The sequence below is a fragment of the Artemia sp. Qi Xiang Cuo genome, chromosome 7 (genome assembly GCF_049724085.1).
Source record: "Artemia sp. Qi Xiang Cuo chromosome 7, ASM4972408v1, whole genome shotgun sequence".
Lineage (NCBI taxonomy): Eukaryota > Metazoa > Arthropoda > Branchiopoda > Anostraca > Artemiidae > Artemia > Artemia sp. Qi Xiang Cuo.
In genome coordinates, this window is record NC_142800.1 from 53,097,797 (window position 1) to 53,124,283 (window position 26,487).

General features: G+C 38.4%; 1 protein-coding gene across 3 annotated transcripts in view; it reads left to right on the top strand.

The window, feature by feature from the left end:
* Window positions 1-26,487, top strand: part of LOC148950419 (uncharacterized) — an 86,336-nt gene that overhangs the window by 29,337 nt on the left and 30,512 nt on the right. For 2 of the 3 annotated variants that reach the window (XM_089091597.1, XM_089091598.1), the window contains exons 2-5: window positions 1,127-1,408; window positions 10,629-10,889; window positions 13,504-13,695; window positions 22,593-22,865. In XM_089091597.1, coding sequence (XP_088947723.1) covers window positions 1,162-1,408; window positions 10,629-10,889; window positions 13,504-13,695; window positions 22,593-22,865 — 973 coding nt within the window. In that variant the 5' untranslated portion in view covers window positions 1,127-1,161. The remainder of the gene's footprint in view (window positions 1-1,126; window positions 1,409-10,628; window positions 10,890-13,503; window positions 13,696-22,592; window positions 22,866-26,487) is intronic. The other variant, XM_089091599.1, reaches the window with a different exon arrangement.

The following is a 26,487-nucleotide window of genomic DNA, read 5'->3' on the forward strand; positions in this document are numbered from 1 at the left end:
TTGTTTTGTGTCCCAGTTTCAGACACTTTTGACACTGGATAGGCTTTGGCTTGTATTCCTTGTGCGGTTTGATTTGCCCAAATAGGAATAACTTTTCTGGGATATTAATTTTTTCCTTCACTGTAACTAAGAAAGATCTATTTGTTTTTAATCCATTAGAGTTGGGTTTACCCAGTTGAGTGACATCTTCTACAGGGATTGTGTTACCAACCCTAACTGATAGCCCTTCTTTTAATTCCTCAATTGGTAAGTCCAGGCGAACATTATAAGCTACTATTATTGTCGGGGAATGTTTTGGGTTCCATTTAGAAGAATTAAATGGTGTATTCAGGAGAGATTTTAGATTAAGTATTATATCTGCTGATTTCTGATCTTGGACAGCTATTAGCAAAGATCCATCACGGTGAATGTTAAGAGAAAACATTGATTTTAACATTTTGAAAATTGCAACCCTTATTGTAGTAATCTTTGTTATTTCAAAGGGGGTATTAGGAGTAATTTTGAGGTAAATGCCTAAGTTTTGGGAAGGAGAAACTTGGACAGGGGGAGGGGAATTACTTTTGATTGGGGACGTTTTTTTCCTTTTTTTGGAGCTCATAGAAAGGACCTCTTGAGATCCATTATCATCTATGGGGAAATTAGCTCCAACACTGATCATTATCCCATTCTGAGAATTTGAGCTTCTCATGTGAGCTTTGTGATAGAGAGCTTGACCAGCCAAGATGGGGCAAAAATGGATCAATTTCATTAGTATTTAGGGTGGGATCCGGAGGGACTTTTTTTTTAGGGGAAGTTCTTTGCATTGCCTGTTTGAATAAGCTTTAAGCTAAACAGAATAATATAGTAATATGATACAAGACCATCTGCACTCTACTGTGGGGAAAACTTGACCATCCACAAAAGAAAACACCACAGTTTGGCCCTGAGGAGGATTTTGAGCACGATTGGTTCAGTACAACTACTGATAAATCGAGACTAATTCACAAGAAAGTTATTTTTAAATTCCTTAAAATGTTGCTGTTGCTGCTTATATGGTCTTTTCCAAATGGATTTTTGTCTTTCTTCTCTTTCTTCTTATTTAATTATTGTCAGAACATTCATTTCTAATATCGTCCTGTTCTTCTAGAGAAACCTGTAGCTTACATCTTGTCGAGAAGCATTATGGATAGCTGGCAGCCTTTTGAGCCTGAAGTACAAATCAATCCATATACACTGTGCCTACCAAATGTGACTATAAGTGAAGTAGCTGGTTCTGCCAACAATAATAGTGAAAGTGAAAATGAACAAATTAATGATGATTTTTATATTGATGCTGTGCCTGAAGTAATGATAAGTGATGACACTGAAAGAACTGAATTATTTGACATATTAAACTCAAATAAGCGAAAACGATCAGAGTCAGAAGTCTGTAAGTCTTTATATATTTCTTTGGTCTTTGTAATTAGTAAATAATTATTACCAAAGGGAGAGGAATATTTTGAAGGTCGTGTAATGAGGTCTTGATCTTAATTTTAGGTAAGTCAAGCTAGTGGTAACAGAAGACTGGTAGCCCATATTTGTAAGTAAATAAGTAAGTAAGTCATTCGTTTATTTAAACAGCTATTGTGGCACTCAAAAATGAACGCTAAATTACTTTACTTTTACAATCACAAAAGAAATAGAAAATGAAAAAAAAGTAAACTCACTTTTTAAATATACTTACAAAATATGGCAAAAATGAGTTTATAAATCTGTTTCACTTGGTGGGGTGTAGTTTATTGTGATGTTTAGTAGTTCTGCTGATCTGTACACATGGTGGAAAAATAGATCAGTGTTTCTCGTTTTCTAATAACTTTTTCCCAAATTTCATTATTAAATCATGTCTTCAAGCGAATAATGTGGGCAAGTTCAAGAGCACTTTCATAGTTGCTGAAGTGGGGTCCAAGTATTATTTAAGTAGCTCGTTTTCGGACATCTTCTAGTTCTGCTGACAAGTAAGAAGTATTTTGAGTTTGATGACCCCAAATGGGACAGCAATACTCGAGATTAGGTCCGATGTAGGTTGTATATGCCAGTAGGAGTTGGCAATAAGAGAAGCCCAACCTGTACATTCTTGTTAAACTCATGATTGACTAGGGACCTTTACATGCAATGTTGTCAACATGCAGCTGAAACAAGCAATCATTTGTAAATGTTCCACCTAGGATTGTTGCAGACAGAACAGTTGGGAACGCCACATCTGGGATTATAATGTCCTGCTTGGGTGGATTGAATTGTAGATTGTTCAATCTCTGTTTGTTCACTTATGGGCCATTTGATTGTTGGGTGATGAAGTCCGTGAAGAAAGTCGGGTCAAACTACTTCTTTGCTACTGTATTCTGTACTGTATACTTGAGAAGTGCAGACAAGTCGTCAACGAACTTAAAATGCTCTTTGAATTCTGCTTGATTGGTTGATGACAGCAAGGAATAAAAGAGCAACTAGTTTTGTTCCTTGGTTGTAGCTGCAGGTTAGTTCAGACCACTCAGAGCAGGTATCTTCAGCAAGCAAAGGGTAAACTGATTGCCATCTCCCCTGCAGAAACTCTCTTACTAATAGTAGTATTTGACTTTTAACTGCCATCTCCTTCAGATTTTTTAATGCAGTCAGGTGTTTTATAAGGTCAAATAAAGTCTGCCAAAAGTAAATTGACAATATTATTAGAAGAGTCCAGCCACTTGACAATTAAGTGGTACATTCGCACTAGATATGCTGCCATGATATTGCCTTTTATGCAGCCATATTGGCACGGATCTCTCGAAGGTGCAATTTGTTGTAACAGAGAGTGGTAAATAAAGGCCTCAGCTACCTTCGCTAGGTTGGGTGTTATTGATATAGGTCTCAGTTGATCACAGGACTTACCTTAGACCTTAGATCCACCTGTGCCTCCAGAGGCACCCAGGGCATCAAGAAGGAGCCACCAGTCTTCCCGCCGGTTTGCTGCTGCAAGTATGTCCTCCCACTGAGGTTGGATTGATGTGTGCAGGTTACGGAGATCTGTCCGGTACGTTTGACATAGGGTGTTTCTGGGTCTTCCCCTGCGGCGTGGACCCGATGGCTGCCAATGGAGTGCTGCATTTGGTACTTGGAGATTGTCCATCCGTAGTAAGTGACCAAGGTATCTCCATCGGTTGACTCTTTAGACGTATGTCACTCGCGGCTGGCCAGTCTTATCACGGATAAATTGGTTTGTTATTCTCTGCTGCCAACTGGTTTTCAGACCTATCCTGTGAAGTATGTTCTTGAATGCAAGTATTCTTCTCTCTTGTTCCTGGTTCAGGTGCCAGGTTTCGGCTGTGTAAAGCAGCCCTGGCATAACATTGCTATTGAAGAGTTGTAACTTTAGCCGTATAGAGAAGCTTTGGGACCGCCATACTCTCCGTAATCTATTGAAGGCCCCATTGGCTTGGCCGATTCTTTTGAGCACTTCTTTTGTGGTCGATCCGGTACTTTCTATTATGCTTTGAAACGGACGACTTGCTCTATATGGTGGTCTCCACAAGTGATGCTCAGGGGTGAATCTGTGGTGGACATGCATTTTTTTTTCTGATTATATATTTTCAGTTCGACATGGTCATCTCTGTCCCTCACTTTGTCCAGGAGTTCTTGGAGTCTTTGCTTGCTTGATTCTAGGACGGCGATGTCGTCAGCGAAGTCTACATCACTGAGGCGTGTTTCTGGATTCAGCTGGATTCCGTCTTTGCTTGTACTTCACAGTATGTAATCAATGACGATTACGAAAAGTAGCGGTGACAAGACGCAACCTTGCTTAACTCCTGACAGAATGCGGAAGAAACGAGTTTGGCCATCTGGTGTCTTTACACAGCACTCGCTATCTTCATAAAACGCAAAAATCAGTGAAACTATCTTTTCAGGGATTCCGCAATGCAGTAGGATCTTCCACAGACTTTGGCGGTCTACTGAGTTAAATGCCTTCTCAAAATCGAGGAATATCATATAGATTTTGGAGCTCCATTCTCTGCTTTCTTCCGTCAGTAGCCGTAGGGTAAATATCAAGTCTGCACATGAACGGTTCGGTCTGAATCCATGTTGCTTGTCGCGAAGGTGCCTGTCGAGCTGCGAGCTGATTCTCTGCAATAAAATCTGTGTCAGCAATTTGCTCGGTATGGAAAGCTTGCAGATTCCTCGCCAGTTGCCTGGGAAGGACGCATCGCCTTTCTTAAGATCCTCACAAGCGTGCTATGTTTCCAATCCGAAGGTATTTTGGCGGTCGTCCAGATTACTGCAAACAGCGCTGTCCAGAACTTGAGGCAGGTCATAAGAGTCGCTTTGATCATTTCCGCGGATATCCTGTCTTCGCCAGGCAACTTCCCATTCTTCAGCTTCTCTGCTGCTGCTATAATTTCAGTGGATGACGGCGGATCCGTGCTGATATCTAAGGAAAACAGTGTTGTTGCTGGGATCTCTGGGAGATCCTCTGGTGGAGGTCTATTCAACAGATTCTCGAAGTGACTGGCCCAAACTTCGTTTACGTCAAACTGCTGGGTCATCAGGATGCCCGAGGGGTCTGTTACTGGTCCATGTTGAATAGAGGATTTCTTTCCAATAATCTCATCAGTGATTTTATAGACCGCTCTTGAATCACCTCTCTCCGCCGCCTCTTCTGCCTGCGCTGCTTTTCACTCCAGCAGGTTTCTCTGGTCTTTTCTGGCACTCTTCTTTATCTCTTTATCCGCGGCTCTGTATTTATCGTTTCTGAGGATCTGTTGGTCGGGGGTTTGTCTTTGGATAAGTGATGCTTTTACTTTTTTTTTCTTGTGTCTATGATTTCTCATGTTCGGTCAGATAGTCACTGGTCTTTTGGGCTCTTGCGGTACCCAATAGTGGCTTTTGCGGCATCGTGAAAGCACAACTTTATGCTTTCCTAGTATTGATTGCTATCAACATCATCGAGTAAAGACAAGGCTTCAAATCTGTTCCGCATCTCTAGTTTAAAGGCTTGGTTGAATTCTCTCAACCTCAGTTTCTCCGAGTCAAAGACTGGGTTTAAGGGAGCCTTATTTGCTTTTCTATTTCTTTTCAATTTGAGGCGGATTTTTGCTGCCATCAGATTATGATCTGAGCCAACGTCAACTCCTCTATATCCCCTTATATCAAGTAGACTTAATCTCCACTTCCTGCTCCAAAGACAAATCTGATTTCGGGTGCGGCCATCGGGAGATATCCAAGAATATTTGGGTACATCTCGATGAGAAAATAGGGTACCTCCGATTACTAGGTCGTTAAGGAGCGCGAAGTCGATAAGTAGTTCTCCGTTTTCGTTTCGCTGGCCCAGGGCATGCTCGCCGAGAACCTCAGGGGAAAAGGATCGGTCGTTCCCTACTTACGCGTTAAAGTCTCCTAGAAAATATGCCATGTCATGCCGTGGTATGTCGTTTGCCTCGGAGTTGAGAGCTCTGTAAAATTCGTCTTTTGCTTCGTCGGTGGCGTCATTGGTGGGTGCGTAGCATACTATTACTGACAGTTTCATCTGCGCACCGATGAAGCGGGCTTTCAGGATTCTAGGTGAAACCGGTGTCCACTGTAGTAGAGCTTGGGAAGTCTGTTTTGTCATCATTAGGGCTACTCCGTATTCACGCTTTTGCTGCGATCCACTGTATATAATGGTCACATCTCCATCCAGTTTATTTGATCCAGATCCTAGCCATCGAACTTCTGACAGAGCCAGGTCGAGGTGGTAATCTTCCAGTGCTCTTAGCACTTGTTCAGTCTTGGAGTCTTGAGACATTGTGCGGACGTTCCAGAATCCAAATTTGAGTTGTTGTTTCGCATTCATAAATCTTGTCCGTGGGCATGCAGAGGTCGTCATCAAAAAGGGGTTCGAAAATCCGAGGTTCATACTTGATGTTTCAGTTGCAGTTAGGATTTCCCCCGAGGGCAGGCCCTTGAGGTCCCGGGTGTGGGTTGCAAGCCCACAGCCCAACCCTCCCTCTTTCTCCTGGCTTGGGACAGGCTGCATACGCAGGCGAGGATCACAGGACTGGGGTGACTTAACTATCGGTATGACACGGACATACGCAGCTTTTTACACATTTTTGGACATACTTGTTCAGTGAAACACTAGTTTATCACTGATGCAATTGGTTTGGCAAGGAAAGGTGAATATTCTTTCAGTAATTTCACTGAGAGTTTGCCTGGGTATGAGGCACAGTTGTACATAACCATCCAATTGCATAGAAAACTGCCATTTCTGGCACCTTTACAATTTCACCCATACTACAATTGTTAATGATGTCACTCATTTGTTCGTCACTTATGGTTGGGTAAGCAGTACAAGTTTGGTAAAAAAAAAAATTTAAATTCAGAGGCTTTGATTAATCTACCATTTGGGTTGCTGATTTGTACTTCACTTCCTTTCTTTTTTCTACTAAGCTCTTTAACTGCGTCATACCACTTGTGCGACTCTGACTTTAGGAGTCGAGCTACTTTTTCCCATACGTACCTTTTTTGAGAAGCTTGGAGGGTCTAGACGACTTTATTTCCTGTTTTGTTCGCATTTAATGTTTCTCCTGCGGCATGGAGTTTACATCGTTCTTTGATCATGGTTTTATCTTGGTGTCTAACCACAGCTTATCCGTTTCACAAATCGTGTGCTCTTTCACTGGGAAAAACTCGTCGTACATTTTTTGCACAATCAATCTCGACTTTTCATCAATATTTGTTATGGCAGAGAAAAAGTCAAAATTATCAATCCACCTGCCAAAATGTTGGAGAGAGTTTTCACAGTGGGCTCTGTAAGATGTTTAAATTTTTTTGGTTTCGACATATGATTTCTGCTCTTTGGTTTCCACCAGAGTACGTTGCAGTCTGACTTAGCAAGTGGTCCTAGGGATACTGGTGGTTCATAGAACATATCAAGATATGTTAGTATGAGTCTAGTATACTTTCACTTTCATGAGTGGGAACGTCGACCACTTTCAGATCTAAATTTACACGAAATCCACTTTTTATCCGTTAAGTTAAAATCTTCAGCAGTCATGGTAACTGGATTACTGCTGATATGCTGCCATGATACTGCCTTTTATGCAGCCATGTTGGCACGGATTTCTCGAAGGTGCAATTTGTTGTAATAGAGAGTGGTAAATAAAGGCCTCAGCTACCTTCGCTAGGTTGGGTGTTATCGATATAGGTCTCAGTTGATCAAAGGACTGGGGTGACTTAACTATCGGTATGACACGGACATACGCAGCTTTCCACATTTTTGGACATACTTGTTCAGTGAAACACGAGTTTATCACTGATGCAATTGGTTTGGCAAGGAAAGGTGAATATTCTTTCAGTAATTTCACTGAGAGTTTGCCTGGGTATGAGGCACAGTTGTACATAACCATCCAATTGCATAGAAAACTGCCATTTATGACACCTCTAAAATTTCACCCATGCTACAATTGTTAATGATGTCACTCATTTGTTCGTCACTTATGGTTGGGTAAGCAGTACAAGTTTGGTAAAAAAAAAAATTTAAATTCAGAGGCTTTGATTAATCTACCATTTGGGTTGCTGATTTGTACTTCACTTCCTTTCTTTTTTCTACTAAGCTCTTTAACTGCGTCATACCACTTGTGCGACTCTGACTTTAGGAGTCGAGCTACTTTTTCCCATACGTACCTTTTTCGGGAAACTTGGAGGGTCTAGACGACTTTATTTCTCGATTTGTTCGCATTTAGTGTCTCTCCTTCGGTATGGAGTCTACATCGTTCTTTGATCATGGTTTTATCTTGGTGTCTAACCACAGCTTATCCGTTTCACAAATCGTGTGCTCTTTCACTGGAAAAAAATCGTCGTACATTTTTTGCACAATCAAGTATAATATCTCGACTTTTTCATCAATATTTGTTATGGCAGAGAAAAAGTCAAAATTGTCAATCCACCTGCCAAAATATTGGTGAGAGTTTTCACAGTGGGCTCTGTAAGATGTTTTAATCTTTTTGGTTTCGACATATGATTTCTGCTCTTTGGTTTCCACCAGAGTACGTTGCAGTCTGACTTAGCAAGTGGTCCTAGGGATACTGGTGGTTCATAGAACATATCAAGATTTGTTAGTATGAGGTCTAGTATACTTCCACTTTCATGAGTGGGAACGTCGACCACTTTCAGATCTAAATATACCTGAAATCCACTTTTTATCCGTTAAGTTAAAATCTTCAGCAGTGATGGTAACTGGATTACTGAATTGTTTGCAAAAATCATCAACTTGATACTGCAGGGATATCACTAATTCACGTCTGTTACGGGCACTTTCAGGATAATACACCGCTGCTAGAATGATACAAGTGTAAGTTCTTGGTAACCCTCTCGGCTTGCACCAAAGCCAGATTATTTCATGACACGAACTACCTCCACATCGTGTATCTTGTCTGTCGCGCCTGGTATTGAAAAGTTCAGGTAGCCTGTTTCCGTTGTAATATCTCAGCACTCAGTAATTATTGCTAGTGGTGTCGAGTTGATGCATAAGACAGCTCTAGCTCGTCCACTTCATTCGTCAATGATCTGGAGCTACTTTGGAAAAGCATTTTGGCAGTTAGAGTGATAGGTTTTAGTACAGGAGGAAGGCTATTCGAGTTGTTCAAAGCTTGGTTGCAATAATAAGGCCTCAATGTTGGTGTAGTTTCTGAGCAATGTACAGTAATTCTGTGTCACGTAGTATGTGTCACGTATTGCTCAATCTTTCCCGTTTTCGTTTCTCTATTATTGCAAACTGTAGAGATTACTGGTATACAGTGGTTGCCGATACAAAGCACAGCGGTCTCTGCGTTCTTGGAGTTTTACCTGCACATTTCCCTCGCCATCTCTTCTTTACCTTCGAAGTAGATATATAGAAGGCATTTGGCTGAAATAGCCAAAGCGTTGCGACATCTTCAAAAGGTTTATACAGCTGACATGCAATTAGAGTTTCAATAATAGATGTTGCTAGCAGTCCTGATATGGAACGCTTTCTTTTCAGAAAGCTTACTGGACTGGCATTGGCTTCTTCTATTGCCATTTTCAGGAATATTTTTATTAATATAATCACTGTATAAATGGCTAAAGCAATCGTCACGTAAAAACAGGTATATCACAAACACAAGCTAACTAAAAATCACAATATTTATACATTATTACAAGGTTGAGTTAATGATAATTTGGGTGCCAATGTTAATGAAATCGTTTCTAGTGTAAAGTCAGTTTTTAAGTCTTTAATTATGTTGCCTAACATCAGATAGGAAATTCTTAAATATGTGACAAATCTTTTCTAAAGTTGGTAGGTCTGTAATTTTTTAAGTTTAAAGTTGATTTATCCAGTGATGCAAAATATTTTAACATTGTATCTGTTTTTAGAAAAAAAATGTGGTATGCATCTCAAGCTTGAGAGGCAATGTACTGGGCACCTTACTTGTTTATGGAAATATATGCCCCTGAGTGTTAAGCAGCCAGCTACTTTTTTTGTTAATAAAGTTTGAAAACCAATCAATTGCACCAACTTTGCATTTTATTAGAAACGATAGGACAAGAAAAAAGAGAAAAGTCAACTATTATACCTTTTAGAATGTGCTTTTCTTCAAGTTATAAGATTCTCCAATTTGTCACCTTTTTCTCACAAAATTAACTTATTGATAGTAATCATATATGTGTAATTGTCAAACCCTTGTTGTAGGAGGGAATCCACCGTGGCATGTGAATTTAAGATAGTAGTATAATGTTAGCCTGAATATAGAAGTCGGCGAGTGTGTCAAAAGGGTACAGTAATTGAGCTTTCTTGATTTTAAGAAAGGGAATGCCAATATACAGATGTATAAGAAAGGGTTAATATACTCACACATAAGATTTCATTCAAGGGTAAAAAGTATAAGAAAGGCTAAAGTAGACTTCATTGGATATGATTTGCCTATGATTTTTTTAAATTCAGTTGTCTTAACACTTTTCAAACCGAGTGGAGACAAAGGAATTTCCTATAAACCCTTGGAAGGAAAGACATAAAAAACTGCAGATTTCAGCATTTGACATAAAAACAAGAGCCCCCTGTATGGAGGCTCCTGTTTTTGTTGGAAGCGAGAATGGCAAATATTCTAAGCAAGTCTAGAATTATATACACTGGCAACAGGTAATTCAGCTGCAGAAAGTCTAGCACTCTATAGTTATTCTGCTGTGTAGTTCCCATCTTTGTTGGTTTGTTGTGGTAATATGATTTTGCATAGATTTCACCAGTACGTAGGGAAGAGCTGGGGGACACACTTGGAAGTGTTTTTTTTTTTTTAAGAAAATAAAATGTGATGTGAGAAAGATAGATTTTCTTTTTTGCAAGTATGCATTCCCTATCCTCTTTTTTGGATGCATTTTTTGGTAGCAGCGACACCCTTAAATTTTTTAATTTTTATATTTATGTATATAGATGCATACAGGAAGAGGGGGTCTTTAAGAATTCAGTCTCGCCCCCCCCCTCCCCCTGCAAAAACATTTCTTCGAAACTTCCTCTAAGATATCAGTGTATGAACCTTTACTTATCCCATAAGAAGTGGTGAATTTCGTAACCATAATTCCCAAAGAATAAATTCTAAGTTCAAGACGACCATAATAATGATATACCTTGAAAATTTGCTGTTTTGTTTTAGGGCAAGGCTGTTGTGCACCTGGCTGTTTTAGCTCAACTGCCAACTTTAAGAAAGGTCAAAAGAAGAAATCTTTTTTTCAATTTCCTGATGATAAGGAAAAGGCAACTGATTGGGCTAAAAGAGCTGGTATTCTGAACTTAATAGAATCAATTTTAACTGACCGGAAATCTTTCCACTTGTGCAGTGACCATTTTTCAAAAGAAATGCTCGTAGTATCAAACGAAGGATCTCAATTAGTGCCTGATGCTGTGCCCTTTGAAGGTATTTATATTTTTTGTAATATTTTTACAAAAAATCTATAATTTTAGCTTTTGAAAATTGCTATTTTGATGTCAACATTGCTTTACTGCAAAAAGATAGATCTGGTGAAGAACCACCTGACAGCCCAGTACTCCTAAATAAGCTGCAAAAATCTAGAAAATGTGGCACTATCTGAAAAATATGATTAATCACCAAATTGTACACAATGTACTGGACACAATTATTAATGCTCAAATCAAATCTTCCTGTCCTGCCAATACAATGTTGAAATTTTTTTTGCTCTCCCCATCCCCCCCCCCCCTTCCTCTATTGTTCTTTCACGCTCTGAAATCTAAAATCTGATTTATATGAAAAATGTGGTTTATGCAAAAACACAAAATATGGCTATAGTAGACATAGTTTTTGCCTGTGTCACTCTGTCACACTGTAAAAAAAATACTATGAAAGGGAGATTATTTTTATAACTCAAGAAGTGAGTGATTTTTAAGATATTAATTAAGAAAAAAGGATGATAACAGTTTTACTTCCAATAACTTAGTGCATGTAGCCTGTTTGTGAGTATAGTACACATGAACATAGAACAGGCAAAAGGTTTGGATGAATTTTAACTGAAAATATCGGTATCATCAATGGAATATTTGTGGATATTTTATCATCAGTTTTGTCATCAACAAATATTTTTCACCAAAAACTCACTATATCGTTCTTTGGTGGGTTTTGGAACTTGATTTCGTGTCCTTTTCTTTTTTTTTCTTTTTTTTAGGTTTTGCTCTTAGGTTCTAAACCGTAAATTGAAGGACGAACAATCCATAATTGTCTACACATCATACTGATTTTCCTTTAAAACTTGAAATTTTTCAAAAAATCCATCTCTTAAAGTTGCTCCTAGCTTCTTCTTCTTCACCGAAAAGAATTTTGGCAAAAATCTTGTCATTTTCTTCTTACTGATCACGATTAAACTGAAGTATTGGTGGTCCTAGTCGAGTGGTTAGCACGCTAGGCTTGAAATTCTTTGTCCGTGACGACAGGGGGACCGAATCCTGGTGTCGCTGCTTATTTGATTTGGAATTGGGGTAAGGGGCGTGGCTCTGTAAACCTTTCCAGAGTCGATCCAGCTTTAAGTGGGTACCTGGAGAAATCTAAGGAAAGTCGTTTTTACTAAAAAAACATATAAACCCTCAAAAAGTTTTTTTTTTCACATGGCCTTTGACATATACCTTATAAATAGCATTATTTGACTTTATTGAATTTGTGTTACTCGTTTGAATCTAGCCTATGACAGAACGCTAACTAAAAAAAGATTTTAACAAAAAAGTCCTCAAAAAGTGGTAGCTTGGCATAATTGAAGCACTGGTGTCAAATCTTTGTCAAGTTGGTATTTCTAGTTTAGGGAAGTTTTGTTTGGCCAATTATTTTCAAACAGTTCGTGGTAAGGAACTATAAGTTAGGAGCAGAGGGACTCGGCTCAATAGTGACGGAAACTCTAAAAAACGGAATCTTGATATCAATAGATACATCAAAAGTATGGCTTATTATGCTGATTCCAAATTTGTAAGATTCATTAAGTTTAGTGTTACTCATCAAAAGCTACGAGCCTGAGAAAATTTACCTGATTTTCAAAACAGGGGGGGGGGCACACCTTAAAAGTCAAAGAATCTCAATGAAAATACACCACAGATTCGAGATAACCAGCCTTTGTTCAGCATAATTGAAAGATCCAATAACTATGCCTTTAGGGGTAACATGACCCCCACAGCCCGTGGGAATTTTTCAGCGGATTTAGGTTTCGGGGAAGGGGGATTTCCGGAGTGATCGGAAAAATGATTAGAAATTAGTCTTTTCGAATGAAAGTATCCTAAGGACATTTTTCAGGCTTAATCGTCCGCAAGAAATTTTACGGAGGGGGAAGGGATGTTCAGCCAAGATTGAATTATCCGGGGGGGGGGGAGAATTTCAAGGGGGATGCATTTTACGTGGGAGAAACTTTTCTACGGAGGTGTTTCCCGTGAGGGGAGAGAATTTTTCATGAAAGGTGAGTCAAATTTTCCGGCATTATCTGAAGAACGAGAGGAAATTAAATAAAAAAAACAAGCTTTTAAAAAGGAAAGTATTTTAACTTCTGAAGGCTGTTATTTTTCACCGAGCGAACAAAAAAGTAAACAAGTTGCTTGTTAGATGAGTCATCTTTTTATGACTGTAGAAAAATGAAAATAGAGCCCCTTCCCCTAAACACTGGGGTAAGGCCTATGTAAATTTTATCCTACTACTTTGATGAGCAGTAACGTTCTTACTGGTTCTTTAAGGCTGACAGACAGCTTACCAATTCTCCTGAGCCTATAATTAAAAAGTTACATAATCAATTTGCCTCTCAAGTGGCACAATCGGTAGCTGTTGTTTTTCATCTTTGTATAGCCTTTTCATGTCTATTTTTTGTTTTCTTTTTTCCTTTTGTTTTGTTTTTATATTTTTTTTTTGCTTTCATCATGTTTTTATATTCATTTTTTTGTTTATTTTATTTGTTTTGTTTGTTTCGCTTATTTTCTCATGTTTATTTTCTTGCATGATTTTTATGTTTCAGTTTTTCATATTTATATTGATTCTCTTTCTCCTTCAGTTCTAAAATTGTCAGGGCCTGAACTGGACACACTCAATCCTTTGAAAAAACCTGAAACCCCCAAGCTTAGGTGTCCCTACTGTAGCAAGACGTTCAGAGATAAATTCAACCTCAGGAAACACATGACGAAACTTAATAAATGTACAGATATAACTGGCACGCGGTCTGATTCAGTGGTAATTGATTTTGGAGGTAAGTTCTAATCTAACCCTGAAATCTTTTTTAATAGTTTGAAGAAAATAATTAGTAAAATCAGGGTTATAGATTTGGGAATTGGCACTCATTTGTTGCTTAAGAACTGGAGCTGTCAGAATTTAATTATTTCGAGCTTGATTCGAAGCATAACTTAGATTGCATCGAGGTTAAAATGTGCAAATAAATAAATTCAGACTTTCAGTACGTTTTTCAAAATCCTATTGTTCAGGGTTGCAAACTCAACATTTTTCATGTTTGTTGTACTCTATTTAATATTTAAAGTGCTAAAGGGATAGTTTTTCTGTGCATTACCTTCCTGCTTATATTGTTTTAGCTTTGTGTGTGTGCTTATTTGCTTGCTTATTTAGTTTTGTTGCAGGTTGGTTGGCTTAAGTTAACGGGCTACCTGGAAAACAATACATGGTGTCAGGAGTTGAAAATGGACAAATCATTTCTATACCGATCATTCAACTGAAAATTAACCAGCCTCAAAGCATGACTGAGGTTTTGAAAAACATGTCAGTCTGATGTTCAGTAGACCCTTCAGTGGGAGAACTTCGAAATAGAAATGTTCATGCCTTCTCTTGTGGCCTGGAGAAATGGAAGAGATGTATTTAGCACTTGAATCTTGGTCTCAGATGAAGGAAACAAACTTGATGTCTTCCTTGAAAAATTCGAAGAGCAAATGTCTCCTACGAAAAATATTGTCTTTCCTGATTGAAAATTTTATGACCGTGATCAGCTAGAGCATGAGTCAGTAGAACAGAATATTTCAGCAATAGAAGTCCTGGCGAAAGATTCTGAATTTGAAGGCAGTGTATAAAAGGAAGTGGTTAAAGCCAGGCTAATATGTGGGCTGGGACTGCAGTGAATTCTTTAAAACTGTTATTTGAAGGAGGAATTCTTACTCTGGACAAGGCACTGATGATTGCTAGAGCTCTTGAGACCACTTAAGAGCAGCTCACAACCATGGCACTACCAGCATCAAAGGAAATGGCAGTTGAACAGGAAGTGAATTTCGTAAAAAGATAAAAAAAAACTTTGTTCCTTCCACAACAAGCAAAAGGTGTTGCTGTTGTGGTGATTATCCAAATCACGCATGTCCTGCAAGGGGTAAAGCTTTTTCTAAGTGTGGGAAGGCAAATCATTTTGCCCGTGTCTTTTGGAGTAATTCTTTGACATGAAGGAGCAAAAAAGAGGCAAAGGACAAGAATTTTTCGTTGACACTATGTTCATTGGAACCATAGATGAATGAAAGTCAAGCCAACCAGCTGTAGCCATAGGATTAAATGGGTCAACATGGGACCCTCAATTCTAAATTGATACTGGAGCTTTAAGCAAATGTTACCTCAAATCCTTGTGCCTTATGGGGTGCTCGTATGCCAGTTGTAGGTGTATGCATCCTTGAGCGTAACCAGACAGGAAGTATCCGCAAGAAGTACAGCTTTATGTAGTAGTGGCAAAATGTTGACCAATACTGGGGCACCAGGCGTGCATAAGAATGGGACATGTGCAAGTTGCTGCATCTATTCGTACACTATCAGCAAAGCAGAGCTAACTGAAGGTCCAAATTTGAAAATAATTCAGTAATATTTTCACTGGGTTGGTGACCTCCCAGGAAAGGTTGAGATTTGTTTTACAAAGGATGCTATTCCATCTGTTAAGCCTGTTAGAAGGATCCTATTTTCCCTAAATGGGAAAGCTATGCCGAACTTAACCACCTTGAAGATTTAAGAATCATTGGAAAGGTTGTGACTCTCACGAAATGGGTTAATTCAATTGTAGCTGTTGAGAAGTTAGATGTTTTATTACGGTTGTGCTTGGATCCAAGGCAACTGAGAAAAACAGTTGAGAGGCGCTGTTATCCAATGCCCACCTTTGAAGATAGTTTAGCCAAACTAATGGCCACAATAAATTTTTGAAACTTGATGCAAGGGCTGCTATTAGACGTTGGTATTTACTCATGAGTCTTTATTTAGTGTAACTTCTGATATATCATTTGGGTGGCAGGATTAAAAGAGACTGTCATTTAGCTTAATATGGGCACAAGATGAGTTCCAGCGGAAAATGGAGGAGATATTTGGAGATTCAGATGAAGATGGGATCATTTTTGACAATATTCTCATATCTGGAAGAGATGAAGAATATGATGAACATAATGAGAATAAGTCCTGGAGAAGGCAAGACAAGCTGGGGTGAAGTCTACTTCTGAAGAATGCTATATTGTGTTGAGAGTTGGAGAAACAAACAATGTTTGACTGGACTACTAAGCATTCAGCTCCTATTGAGATAATCAAAACTGCAGCAACCTTGCAACTTTTGATAGGCCACCTCAATCGAGGTAAAAACAGATGCATCTAAATATGGTCTTGAAGCAAAATCAAGTGTCAACGTGAAAATTATTACTTTTAGCTCAAGATCATTTACAGAAATAGAGCAAAACTATTCCCAGATCAAAAAGAAGTTAAATGCTGTTCTTTATCGCTGTAGAGAATTCCATCAGTTTTTTTATGGTCTTAAAATTGAAGCATGTATTAATCATAAGCTACTAGAGGCTATATTATCAAAATCTCTTGGCCAGACCCTTTCAAGACTTCAAAGAGGTTACAGCTGCAGTCATATGATGTAAGGGTCCGCTATGTAAAGGAACAAGACTTACCTATAGCTGATAAATTGTCTAGACTTCACTGACCCGATTTTGACAAATTGTGTTAATTTGACATTGAATTCAATGTATACTCAATTAGAAAGAATCTCCTTTTAAGTGATACGAAAAGGGGAGATGATCCTGAAAGAAAGTAATGTAGGCTCGGTTATTTAACCTACCTCATTCATGTATGATGGATGGCCCCGTCATTGGCACCAGTGCTCCAGCCTCAATCAACCTTACTGTGACTGTAGAGATGAACTGTCCATCGTTAATGGTATCGTCTTGAAAGAAATAGGAACTGTGATTCCTGAAAAGCTGTGCAGTTAGATGTTACAACAAGTACATATAGGAATAGATGATACCAACTCCAACCCCTAAATTTCTTCGGGAATGCTTGTATCTCGGTTTATGCAAAGTTAAAGGAAGAGACTACTTGGAGACGAGTGATTATCACAGTTGATTGCTAGAAATCTACTGAGTCAATGTTGCTACTTCTTTAGGATCAATAAAGAAGATCAAGACACGCTTTGCCAGATACGGTCTTTTAAAAAGAATGCGGTCAGATAAGGGATCTTAATTTACTTCGACAGAATTTCAATCATTCCTGGAGAAATGAAAAACCAAAATTTTACATCAAGTCCTAACTATCCTCAATCACGGACGTGTCGAAATGGCAGTGAACATAGCCGGCTAATGTTAAAAGCTCGTGAATTCAACACGGATCTTTATCTTGGACCATCGGAATATCGAAACGCTCCAGTAGATGGGGTCGTGTCGCCAGGAAAGCTTCTTATGGGCAGAAGCTTAAGGTTCATTCTACCATGTATTCAAAAGTAATTGCAATCAAAAAATTTCTCTAGAAAGGAGTCCTATAAAACTAAAAAAAATGGACAAGAATCGTGGAAATAAATTACGACAAGGCTTCAAAAGATCTTGCTGTACGGAATGACAACCAGACAGTGAGGGTCAAACTATCAAAGGAGGCTACGTGCTGGACAAAGGGCATAGCGCAGTCCGGCGTTGGTCCTAGGTCATATTGTATTCAGACAGAAGGCGAAGGAAGATACCATAGTAACCTGACCTACATTAAACTAAGGTTTGCTTCTGCTGAGGATTCTCATGAGCCTGCATTGGCCCTTCTGTATCCCCTGCTTGCTTATGTTGTTTTAATGTGGTCTTTGTGCTAATTCTTTTGCTGATTTAGTTTTGTTGGAAGTTGGTTGGCTTAAATAATATAAAACAATCTGCCTGGATAACAACACAAAGGTGTATTAAAAGGAGAGTTCGAGTTTGATACCCTGACATTTTGAATCTGGCTTTGGTGTTGTACCTTCACAAATTGAAGGAAGTGTAAGTCGAAGTCAGAAACGGGCAAATTTTGTGACTTAATTTACTTTTTTTTCGAGTCATGAATAAAAATTTATCTTCAGTTGTTCACAAAAGTTGTGAAATTACTGTCAATGAGCCAAATTACAAATTCCTGTTAGATCATAAAATCAAGCTACAACTCCAAAGGAAATGAAAAAGCAGTACGTTGTAAGCAATTCTAAACTCAAAAAGGTATGTGCCACGCTTCCTTTACTCCTGGATAGTTGGAGCTATTCCTCAAAATTAGTATTCATTTAGATTTCGGGCTGCGAACTGTATACGCTCGTGCCGAACTCTGCTCTTTACTGAGCTCTGGCTGCTTCTGATTGAATGCAATCATCAGACGAAAGCTAAAAAACTGAAAAGGTGGTATTGAGCCCGATTTTGACACTTTTGAGCTTATTACTGACAGAAGGGGTAAAACTTGTTCTTATTGCGAAAAGTGCATTAAACTATTTCGAAAAAGCTAAGAAGACCTTTCGTAGTAAGTTGGGCATCCAAATTCAGATATTTTTTGCGCGTCAAAGATAACAATATTACATATGTTTGCATTTCACTAGTCTATGCAGCACAGCAAAATGCTCCGATAGCGAAATTTGATATCTAATGCATGAGAAGCACCTGCCATCAACGAGGCAATTCACGCCACTGTAGTGTCTAGTTTAAACGAACTTTCCAAAAAATTAGGTGGATTTATGCTAAATGCTAGCCGATCGACAGTCATCTTCCGTAACAATTTTCAATCGTCTCAAACGGCACCCTCGAGACTACTGTACTCTGCTATTCTCAAGAATCCCACAAAAGATTTAAAATGGCCCAGCGAACGCAAAGTATTTGTCGGCAAATTCTGCCCGTGTCCAGATGTTGTTATATTCTAGTTACGTCGCTCCAATACCGAAGGGAAACTCATGATTCGCTCCGAGCGAACTGCGAGCCAGATAGTTTACAGAGTTAAGAGGATGGAATCATCACTCAGCATCTCTCTCAAGGAACCTGCTTTTTTTAAATGAGATCAAGCGAGTGCTGGAAGGTCTAGACGAAGAGTCTTTGAAACAGATAATTCCCAAATGCACTAAAATCGTGCAGTATGACAAGTCTCGAACATTTAAAATCTTTTTTCCGACAAGAAAGGACCTCGATACCTATCTGAAACTTGCAGTGAAAGTCGGATGTGAACGCCTCCAAGTTGAAGAGTTTGTGTTCTTACCTTGGTGTTGCTTTAATTGTCACGGAATCGGTCACCCTGCTTAGGAATGCCATAAAAGCACTTCGTACTCCAAATGCAGCTCTGGCGATCACAAAGCTGCGTCCGATACACCCTATCAGAAGACAGTCTTTTGCATTGGTTGTAAGGTGTAGGGTCGCACGTGCTGTAATTTGAAGTGCCCGAAAAATTGTAAACCCTTCAACCTACAGATCCGTACTATCGTGGAATATAAACGGCTCTTTCTTAATAAAAAATCAGTGTTGGAAAGCCTCTAAGACCTCTAGCATTGGAATCTCTAGGATCATTTATGACTAAACACGGTCGGGCCATGCTTGAACACATGATTCCCTATTCAGTGCCTGCTAGACAGCTGAACAACCAAAGCTGACCCTGTGGTTGACTGGATACTTTTGTTACTTCTGCTACTTCGGCTCTTGTGTAGATAAAATTTGTTGTTTAGGTTTACCTTGCATTATAACTGGCGACTTTAACTGTTATTTGTCTGGGCCAAATTATCAAGCACAGCCTCGCACAACACTAGTTAAGGTTAAATTGAGTAATTTCTTGACTGCTTTGGATCAAACGTCCGATTTTTCGTAAGTTCATACGTCCTCTTGAGCTTCCAACTTCGACCACGTTGTAGCGTCTTTCAGATTTGCAAGCGGATATAGTAAAAGTTATGTTTGTTTATCTGTTGTCTGATCGTCTTCCCATAACCTGCTCAATCACTTTGCCATCTTTTGGTCATCAATTTACAACTCTTGCTCCTGCAGTGTATCAACATCGTCATGACTGGTCGACAATCGATGAAGCTCTATTTTATCGCTTAGGTAGATTCTACTCTGTATAAAATCAGCGTCACTTTTCATTTCCTTCAGGAGTCACTCCAGTTGTCTCAAAAAGAGATTCTGATCTGTCTAAGTGTGTATTGTGCAGACATTTGCCATACCCTCCGTTTTGCTGCAAATTAAGCTGCTCCTTTGTAACGAGTCCATAAAGGACTCATTCCTGAAGGGTCGTCAACCTCAGATCTAGTTACTTTGCGTAGACAAGCAAAGATCCGAGGTCAGCATCGCAAAAATCTGATCAATCGCTATTCGGCCGTGCTAAACAAGATCGAAATATATTTTAGGTTTAGTTCTCGTTCGACAACTACCTCTTCCTCCGCTTCCCTAGCTGATATCTCAGAAGATGAATGGTATACTTGTTATTAGTCGGAGTTCTCTGCCCAACCCCTTCGTCGAGCAATCCCACGAGGCTACTTTGGGTCAGTTTTGTCTTCTCATCCCGATAAGGATTTTATCGTTAGTACCCATTCTTTCGAAAATGGCACCCGTAAACAAAATGGAAATTTTCTGCAGGGGTTGACCAAGTTAATGCAATCCATCTGAAATAGAAAAGTGACCTTCTCATGGCGCACCTCTCTGCTTATGCAGGTGATTTTTAGTCTGGGGATTGTACCTTCCTCTTTCTGTATCGGAGCTCTGACTCCCCCTTTCTAAAAAAAAAAAAAGAAAATCCGTAGTTCAGTGCACATCATTCCGCCCAATAACTGTAGCTACATCGCTTTGTAAGTTCTTCGAGTTACTGATAAAGAGGAACGCGAAAAAGTGTGGTACACCCCTCCACAACAGTTCGGCTTCAAGCGAGGGACTGGATGTGCCGATGCCTTAACCTTCGTTTCTAATGTCTTGATTGATGCTGACTCTTATGGGTAGAGTCTTGCCTTGGCCGGACTTGACATTAGACGCACATCCAACTCTCTAATCTATGCATCGATGCTTCTGAAAGCTGGTAAACGTTGGTTGAATCTAGCTTTCATTCGCTCTCTTCGGAATCTGTATTCTAGTTTAAGGATCCAACTGAAGCTATCTCCTGACAACGGCTTGTTCCCTATTCTGCGCACTTGAGTTATTCCAGTCAAGACAGGATCGGTCACCTTTCCCGTCCTCTTCAATAATTATTGACTTGGTGTTCAAGATCTGTGTCCATCTTTGCTGATTCTATCTGCTGTTAACCTGTCTTTGGCATTTTATCTGGACGACAAACTGAACTTAGTCGAACCCTTGAGTGGATAACTAAAATTGTTTAAATCCTAGAAGTTGAAAATCAGAAACTTGGACTTCAATTAAACTTCAAAATCGGATATTGTCCTATTTAATTGGAAAATTGACTCTTGTGTTCGTATCATAACCATCGGTTCTAGCTCTATCCAGCCCGTTGATTGCCTCAGAACTTCGGATCAACCTGCCGCTTATAGCAAGCCTGTACAACGCTGTCGCTCTTCCTCACATATTGTATGCTATTCTCTTGGGAAATTTCTCGGTAAAACTGACTAGAACAAAACTAAATGCATGTATTTTTGCTTTGCGAAGTATTTGCTTCATCTGTCTGCGGGGTAAAGGAATACGCAAGTCACTGCCAAATTCATAGGCGCTGGTCCTAACGTCGCCACTGCTAGGTGGATAACGAAGCGCAAACGAAAAGTTGATTTATTCGACTGGTCCCATCTGCTCATTCAGAGAATTTTATGTGCATTTTGTTTCATTTCGTATTTTTGGATCCCCTTTTCGTTTTCTCTGTCAGTTTAGTTGGTGTAGTTTGTTTCTTTTCTCCTTTGTTTTTCTGAAGTGCTCCGTCTTGTTGTATTTTGGTTTGACGGGTTTTCAATTAATAAATAAATATATTCTAGTTCATATCCTGTGTTCATGTTCGTTATTACATTTTTCAATATTGAGTCTGACACTGCTAATAGCCTGCATATTATCGTCTTTAATGGTAAACAACCTTCCTCTAACGAGTATTCACTACAGGTTTTTTACTCTTTTTTACACTGTTATGAGTAAAGTTGAACTAGTTTGTGTGTTAAGCAAAAAAATACCAATAATGTTTGGGGATATCTCAGGAGGGACCAAAAGTGAAAACTAGTCATATGGTGTAGTGGAGCTTAACATTTTTCAGCCTCAGGGAGCTTAACATTTGTGGAAGCAGCAGTTGTGTAATCCTGTCGAAAATAGATTAGGTTGGGGAAACTTAATTAAATTTTGTAAATAAAAGAAAAAAGGTCCCCTGTCTTTTGTTTGCTGCTTCTCTTTATGTTTGTCATTTTTCATTTTATCGATTAATTTAATTTCCATTGAAGCTGCAATGTTCTGAAAACGCTTTTAAAATGTGTCAGTAATTTGAGTCTTGATTGTCTTCCCTTTTTGTAGCATATCCGTCTCTTTGACGACCACATATAATGCATATATTTAGCGTTTTTATCGTTATTTTGTGTGTTTATTCTTTATTCTTGGAAATTAAACTTTTCTTTTCTATTTTGTGTTCTTCAGTTTTATATTTTTGTTGTTTATATTTTTTTCCTTTTTGACCAGTCCGAAAAGAAAGAACTGGTCTTTTGAAATATATTATGAATTTGGGGGGGGGGGGGGGCAGGTATTTCATAAGCCCGGAGATGTAATTACAAGTCCCCTGGTTGCGCTACTACTTTCCCTTACATCTTCTTTCAAATTAGTTGAAATGTATGTGTAGAAAAGGTATTCAGTTTGTAATTTATTTTAGTTGAAGATTTGAATTACCTTAATTTTATTTAATTAACTTTTGTAATCAATTATTGAAATTGATTTTGTTTAATTTGTTACTTCATTCTTAAATTTATTTTGATTGAAGGCGAAGAAATGGTCTCTGGTATAATACCACCTCCACCAGAGGTTGTAACACCCAAGCCTCTACGTCCACAACCTGCATCAGTTTCAACGCCTAGAAAGAAACCTAGGGTCACTTGTCACGTCTGTGGAAAATCTCTCGGCGACGCATGGAAGTTAAAACGCCATCTAAGCTCACTAAATAAATGCAGTAGTAGACCTTGGAATTGTGGAAGCAGTGAAGCAGTGTATAAAACGGAGCTTGAATTATATGATCATATCCTAACACATCCCGAAGGTAAGAATTTTTATTCATTGTGAACCCTGTCCCATGGAAAAGTCTTTTTGAAAAATTTAGTTTTTTAGATAATTCTTTCCTTCGTAATTTTGAAACACTTCCAACTTCAGTACCGTGTAAAGTCTATAATGTATTACAGGTAATTATTTGGTTAGAAAAAAAAAACTGTTTTCCTACTTTAGCAATTGAGATAAACAAGCACTTGAACCTTATTCATCTATCCAATCACCTAGGACAAAACAGTATAATTAATCCATCAACCAAATAGAAAAGTCCAAAATAATGCAAAGTTATCATTAATAAATATATTGTGTTGTAAAAGCAAAAGCACCTCAAATCTAATGAAATATTAGATTTGAAACTGGAGTCAAAGCTGAGAGTCTCTGCTCTTTCAGTTCTTTTCGCATGCAGTACGACTTGGTCAACTGTTATAGTATGTCGTCTTTAGGTGTTGTCATTTTAGTCGTTTGTCACAGTCGTTTAGTCATTGTCATTTTAGTGGTTGTCATTTAGTCGTTTGTCATTTTAGTGGTTTCTAATCAGTCGCGTGAAAGCAAGGGAGAATCTTCTTTTGATGCTTACATTTTCTTTCGAAAGCAATATTTTTCAATGATATTAAAGCAATTATCTTTAGGTACTTAGTCACTTTTTGTTTATTATGGAGGGAGGGGGACTATTGTTCCGAATGGTTCTTCCAGTGCCCAAAAGGTCAGCATCATTACTTTCCAAAAAGCATTCTGCTAATGTGCGGTGAAAATGCGTGAACTCTGTTTATTTATGTGTCAATTTCAGTAATTTGGGGAGTATATTTCTCGAGAGTTTAATTGTTTATCATAATTCATTCATATTAACGTCGAGAAAGCAATTGTTGATTAAATAAACTATCATAACTATTTCTTCGTGAATTCAATTTATTGTCAATTAAAAGAGCCTTATAATAGCACTTATATCATGTCTTTAGTAACAATGTAGCGAAACTCCTGTGTATAAGTGAAAATTGTCTCATTTAACCACATGTCGTGGTTGCCTGATTCTCTTCGCCTAAATTAGGGCTTATGACGTGCGCTATTGTAATTATACGTCAGTAACAACTGGTTAAAATAGCTAGCTTCCTATCAACTTTTTTTTCGCATACCAACGAATCAAAAAAAGAAAAATTATAAACTAATAGAGATAATTTTGAATTGCCACAATGCCTAAATTTCAATCTTGAGAAAATACTTCCCTATCAGAACTGCATTCCACTCCTTCATTTCTGAATGAGGGCCTCTTACGAGAAGTTGTTTAGGAAATCTCCTATGTTTCACTTAAAGGATTTTTGATACTAGACTCTTTATTTTTGTTTCCTTCAGCGAGGCTTCTTAGCCTTTAGAGTAGTTTTTCTGTTTATGCTCCTGTGCCAAAAATTTGCGAGTTTGCTTTTCCTGTCCATATTGGTTATTTTTTCACTGGTGTGATCAACCGTATCTGTTGGACCCTCCTTGAGCGGTGTAATTACACTTACGAAAATTCTCTATGCCCTATCTCTTTACAAAAAACCTTTATTTGTTGTATTTTTTAGCCATGATATAGACTTTTGTTTGTCTCTGCTTGTTAAGTGTTATGCTAACTGGGCATAAATACATAAAAATATCAATAAAATGCTAAATACATCAATAAAGACCTTTTAAGGTCAATGGTGGCTGTCGTTTGCTAGTCATCATGATTTCAAAAACTATCAAATACAACCTTGGGTGAGCTCAAGTAACGTTTATGAAATGTGTTTACCATGTTTAGATTCTGTATTTTAATGCAGGCAACGACTTGCCAGTGGAAAAGAAATGTTTATGGCTATATCTGTGTCTTAAGTTTACATCAATAAGGAACCTAATTTCAAGGATTGTAATTTTTGAGATGGCAACTGCGGCTAATTTTAAATGGAATAGCTTTTTCGGAGGAATTGACTTGGAGCATGGAACAAAATTAAAACATTGAGTGAACTGAAATATCACTAGTAAATTGACTGTTAATTAGTGTTTGAGAAATCATTACAATAAATTAATCCAAAGCACCAAAGACCTATGGGCATACAATTCTCACTCCATATCTCCCCACTTCCCAGGAACATAAATCCCCGTTGAAACTTCCACTCGTGAAACTCCGGACAATTCTTCATTTCTTAACTCTTCGTCACGCAACTCATCATCAATCCAAGTCCAAGTTTTCGGAATAAAAAAAAAAAGTCAGACGCATCAAAAATTACAAGAAAATCATATTCTTATTTCATAAAACTGTCGTTGTAATTGACCCATCCAGATTCTTTTTCACCCAAGATCTTGCTTTGAAAAAAACGCAGTAATCTTGTAAATAAAATCCAATTTTATTGTTAAAAATTAAATCATAGTGTTTAGTAGGGCAATGTGCCTTAGACCGGTTTCTCATAAGTAAGGCCCAAGGTCGTCCCTCCCGAGGCTGGTCAAATATTACCGAATTTGGAATAGCAATCGGATGTAATCCTAGCCTCTTTAATCTAATGTTCGTTGCTCAGGACAAAGAACTACTCTATTCATTTAAAATCTAAATTGTCATTGTACTTGGCTACTGGTACATCAGAATTTCCAAACAAACTGAGGTGCAAGCCCAGCCACATTTAAACATTACTACCAGTAGAATCTCATGAGTCGGCAAACAGCTGAAAAATAGCTTTAATTCAGACCAGGCGTTGCTAAAAAAAAAGTTTACTCTTGATCTACGTTGTAAACCACTCAAATAAGACTTCCTTGAGGTTTTTTGAGCCAACCTAGGTACAATTTTAGCTTCTCTTACTACATGTGAAGGATGTTTCGTACATACTGTTATACTTGCAGCTATAAATGGAAACATTTGGAGGTTGCATGCGGGTAACTTTTATTATCCCTCCTCGAGAATTCTCTGAAATTTGGTCTCGTTTTCCCGATAACTCCCAAATTTTTAAGATTGGCCCAGAATTTAAAAACTTAGAGTAGAAGCACTGGCACGAGGGGTCTTTCACAAATTTGCGTGTCCAGCTTTCTTTACAATGCTAATAATCGAGTTTCGTACATTGTTATTTAGTTATGCAGAAATAGTGTTTTTTTGTGCGCCAAGTACTGATAAAACGTCACCCAATTATTTTCTTCATCAGCAGTGAGCATCCGCGGTACTCATCTTTTGACAACATTTTTTGGGCTGCTATTCTTCGAGCAAACTGTAATCGAGGTGCTATTTTGACATTACTAAAGTATTAGTAACTTCTTTCACCCTCATACCCTGACCTTTCAAAACAGTCGCATGTACTTTTTTGATTAGTTTCATTGTGGCTCATCCTTTGAACGTCTTTCTGGACGTTTTCACATCCATGTTTACATTTGGCTTTGTTTACATTCAAAATTATTTAACGTCTGTCTTTATTTTCAATTCAACCTTTTGTTAGGTTGTTTTTCCTCTTTTTTTTTTCTAAGATGAACTGTAGCTGATCTAAATCTCCGCCTCTCTGGTTCGCAATTTTTCACTCCGTCTGTTCATTGCTGTGCCCACCCGCCCCCACCCCTCACAGCAAACAACAATATTTTAATTCGAATGCCATGTGTTTATGAGGCCGATAAGCTTTGATATTGGCTGAATA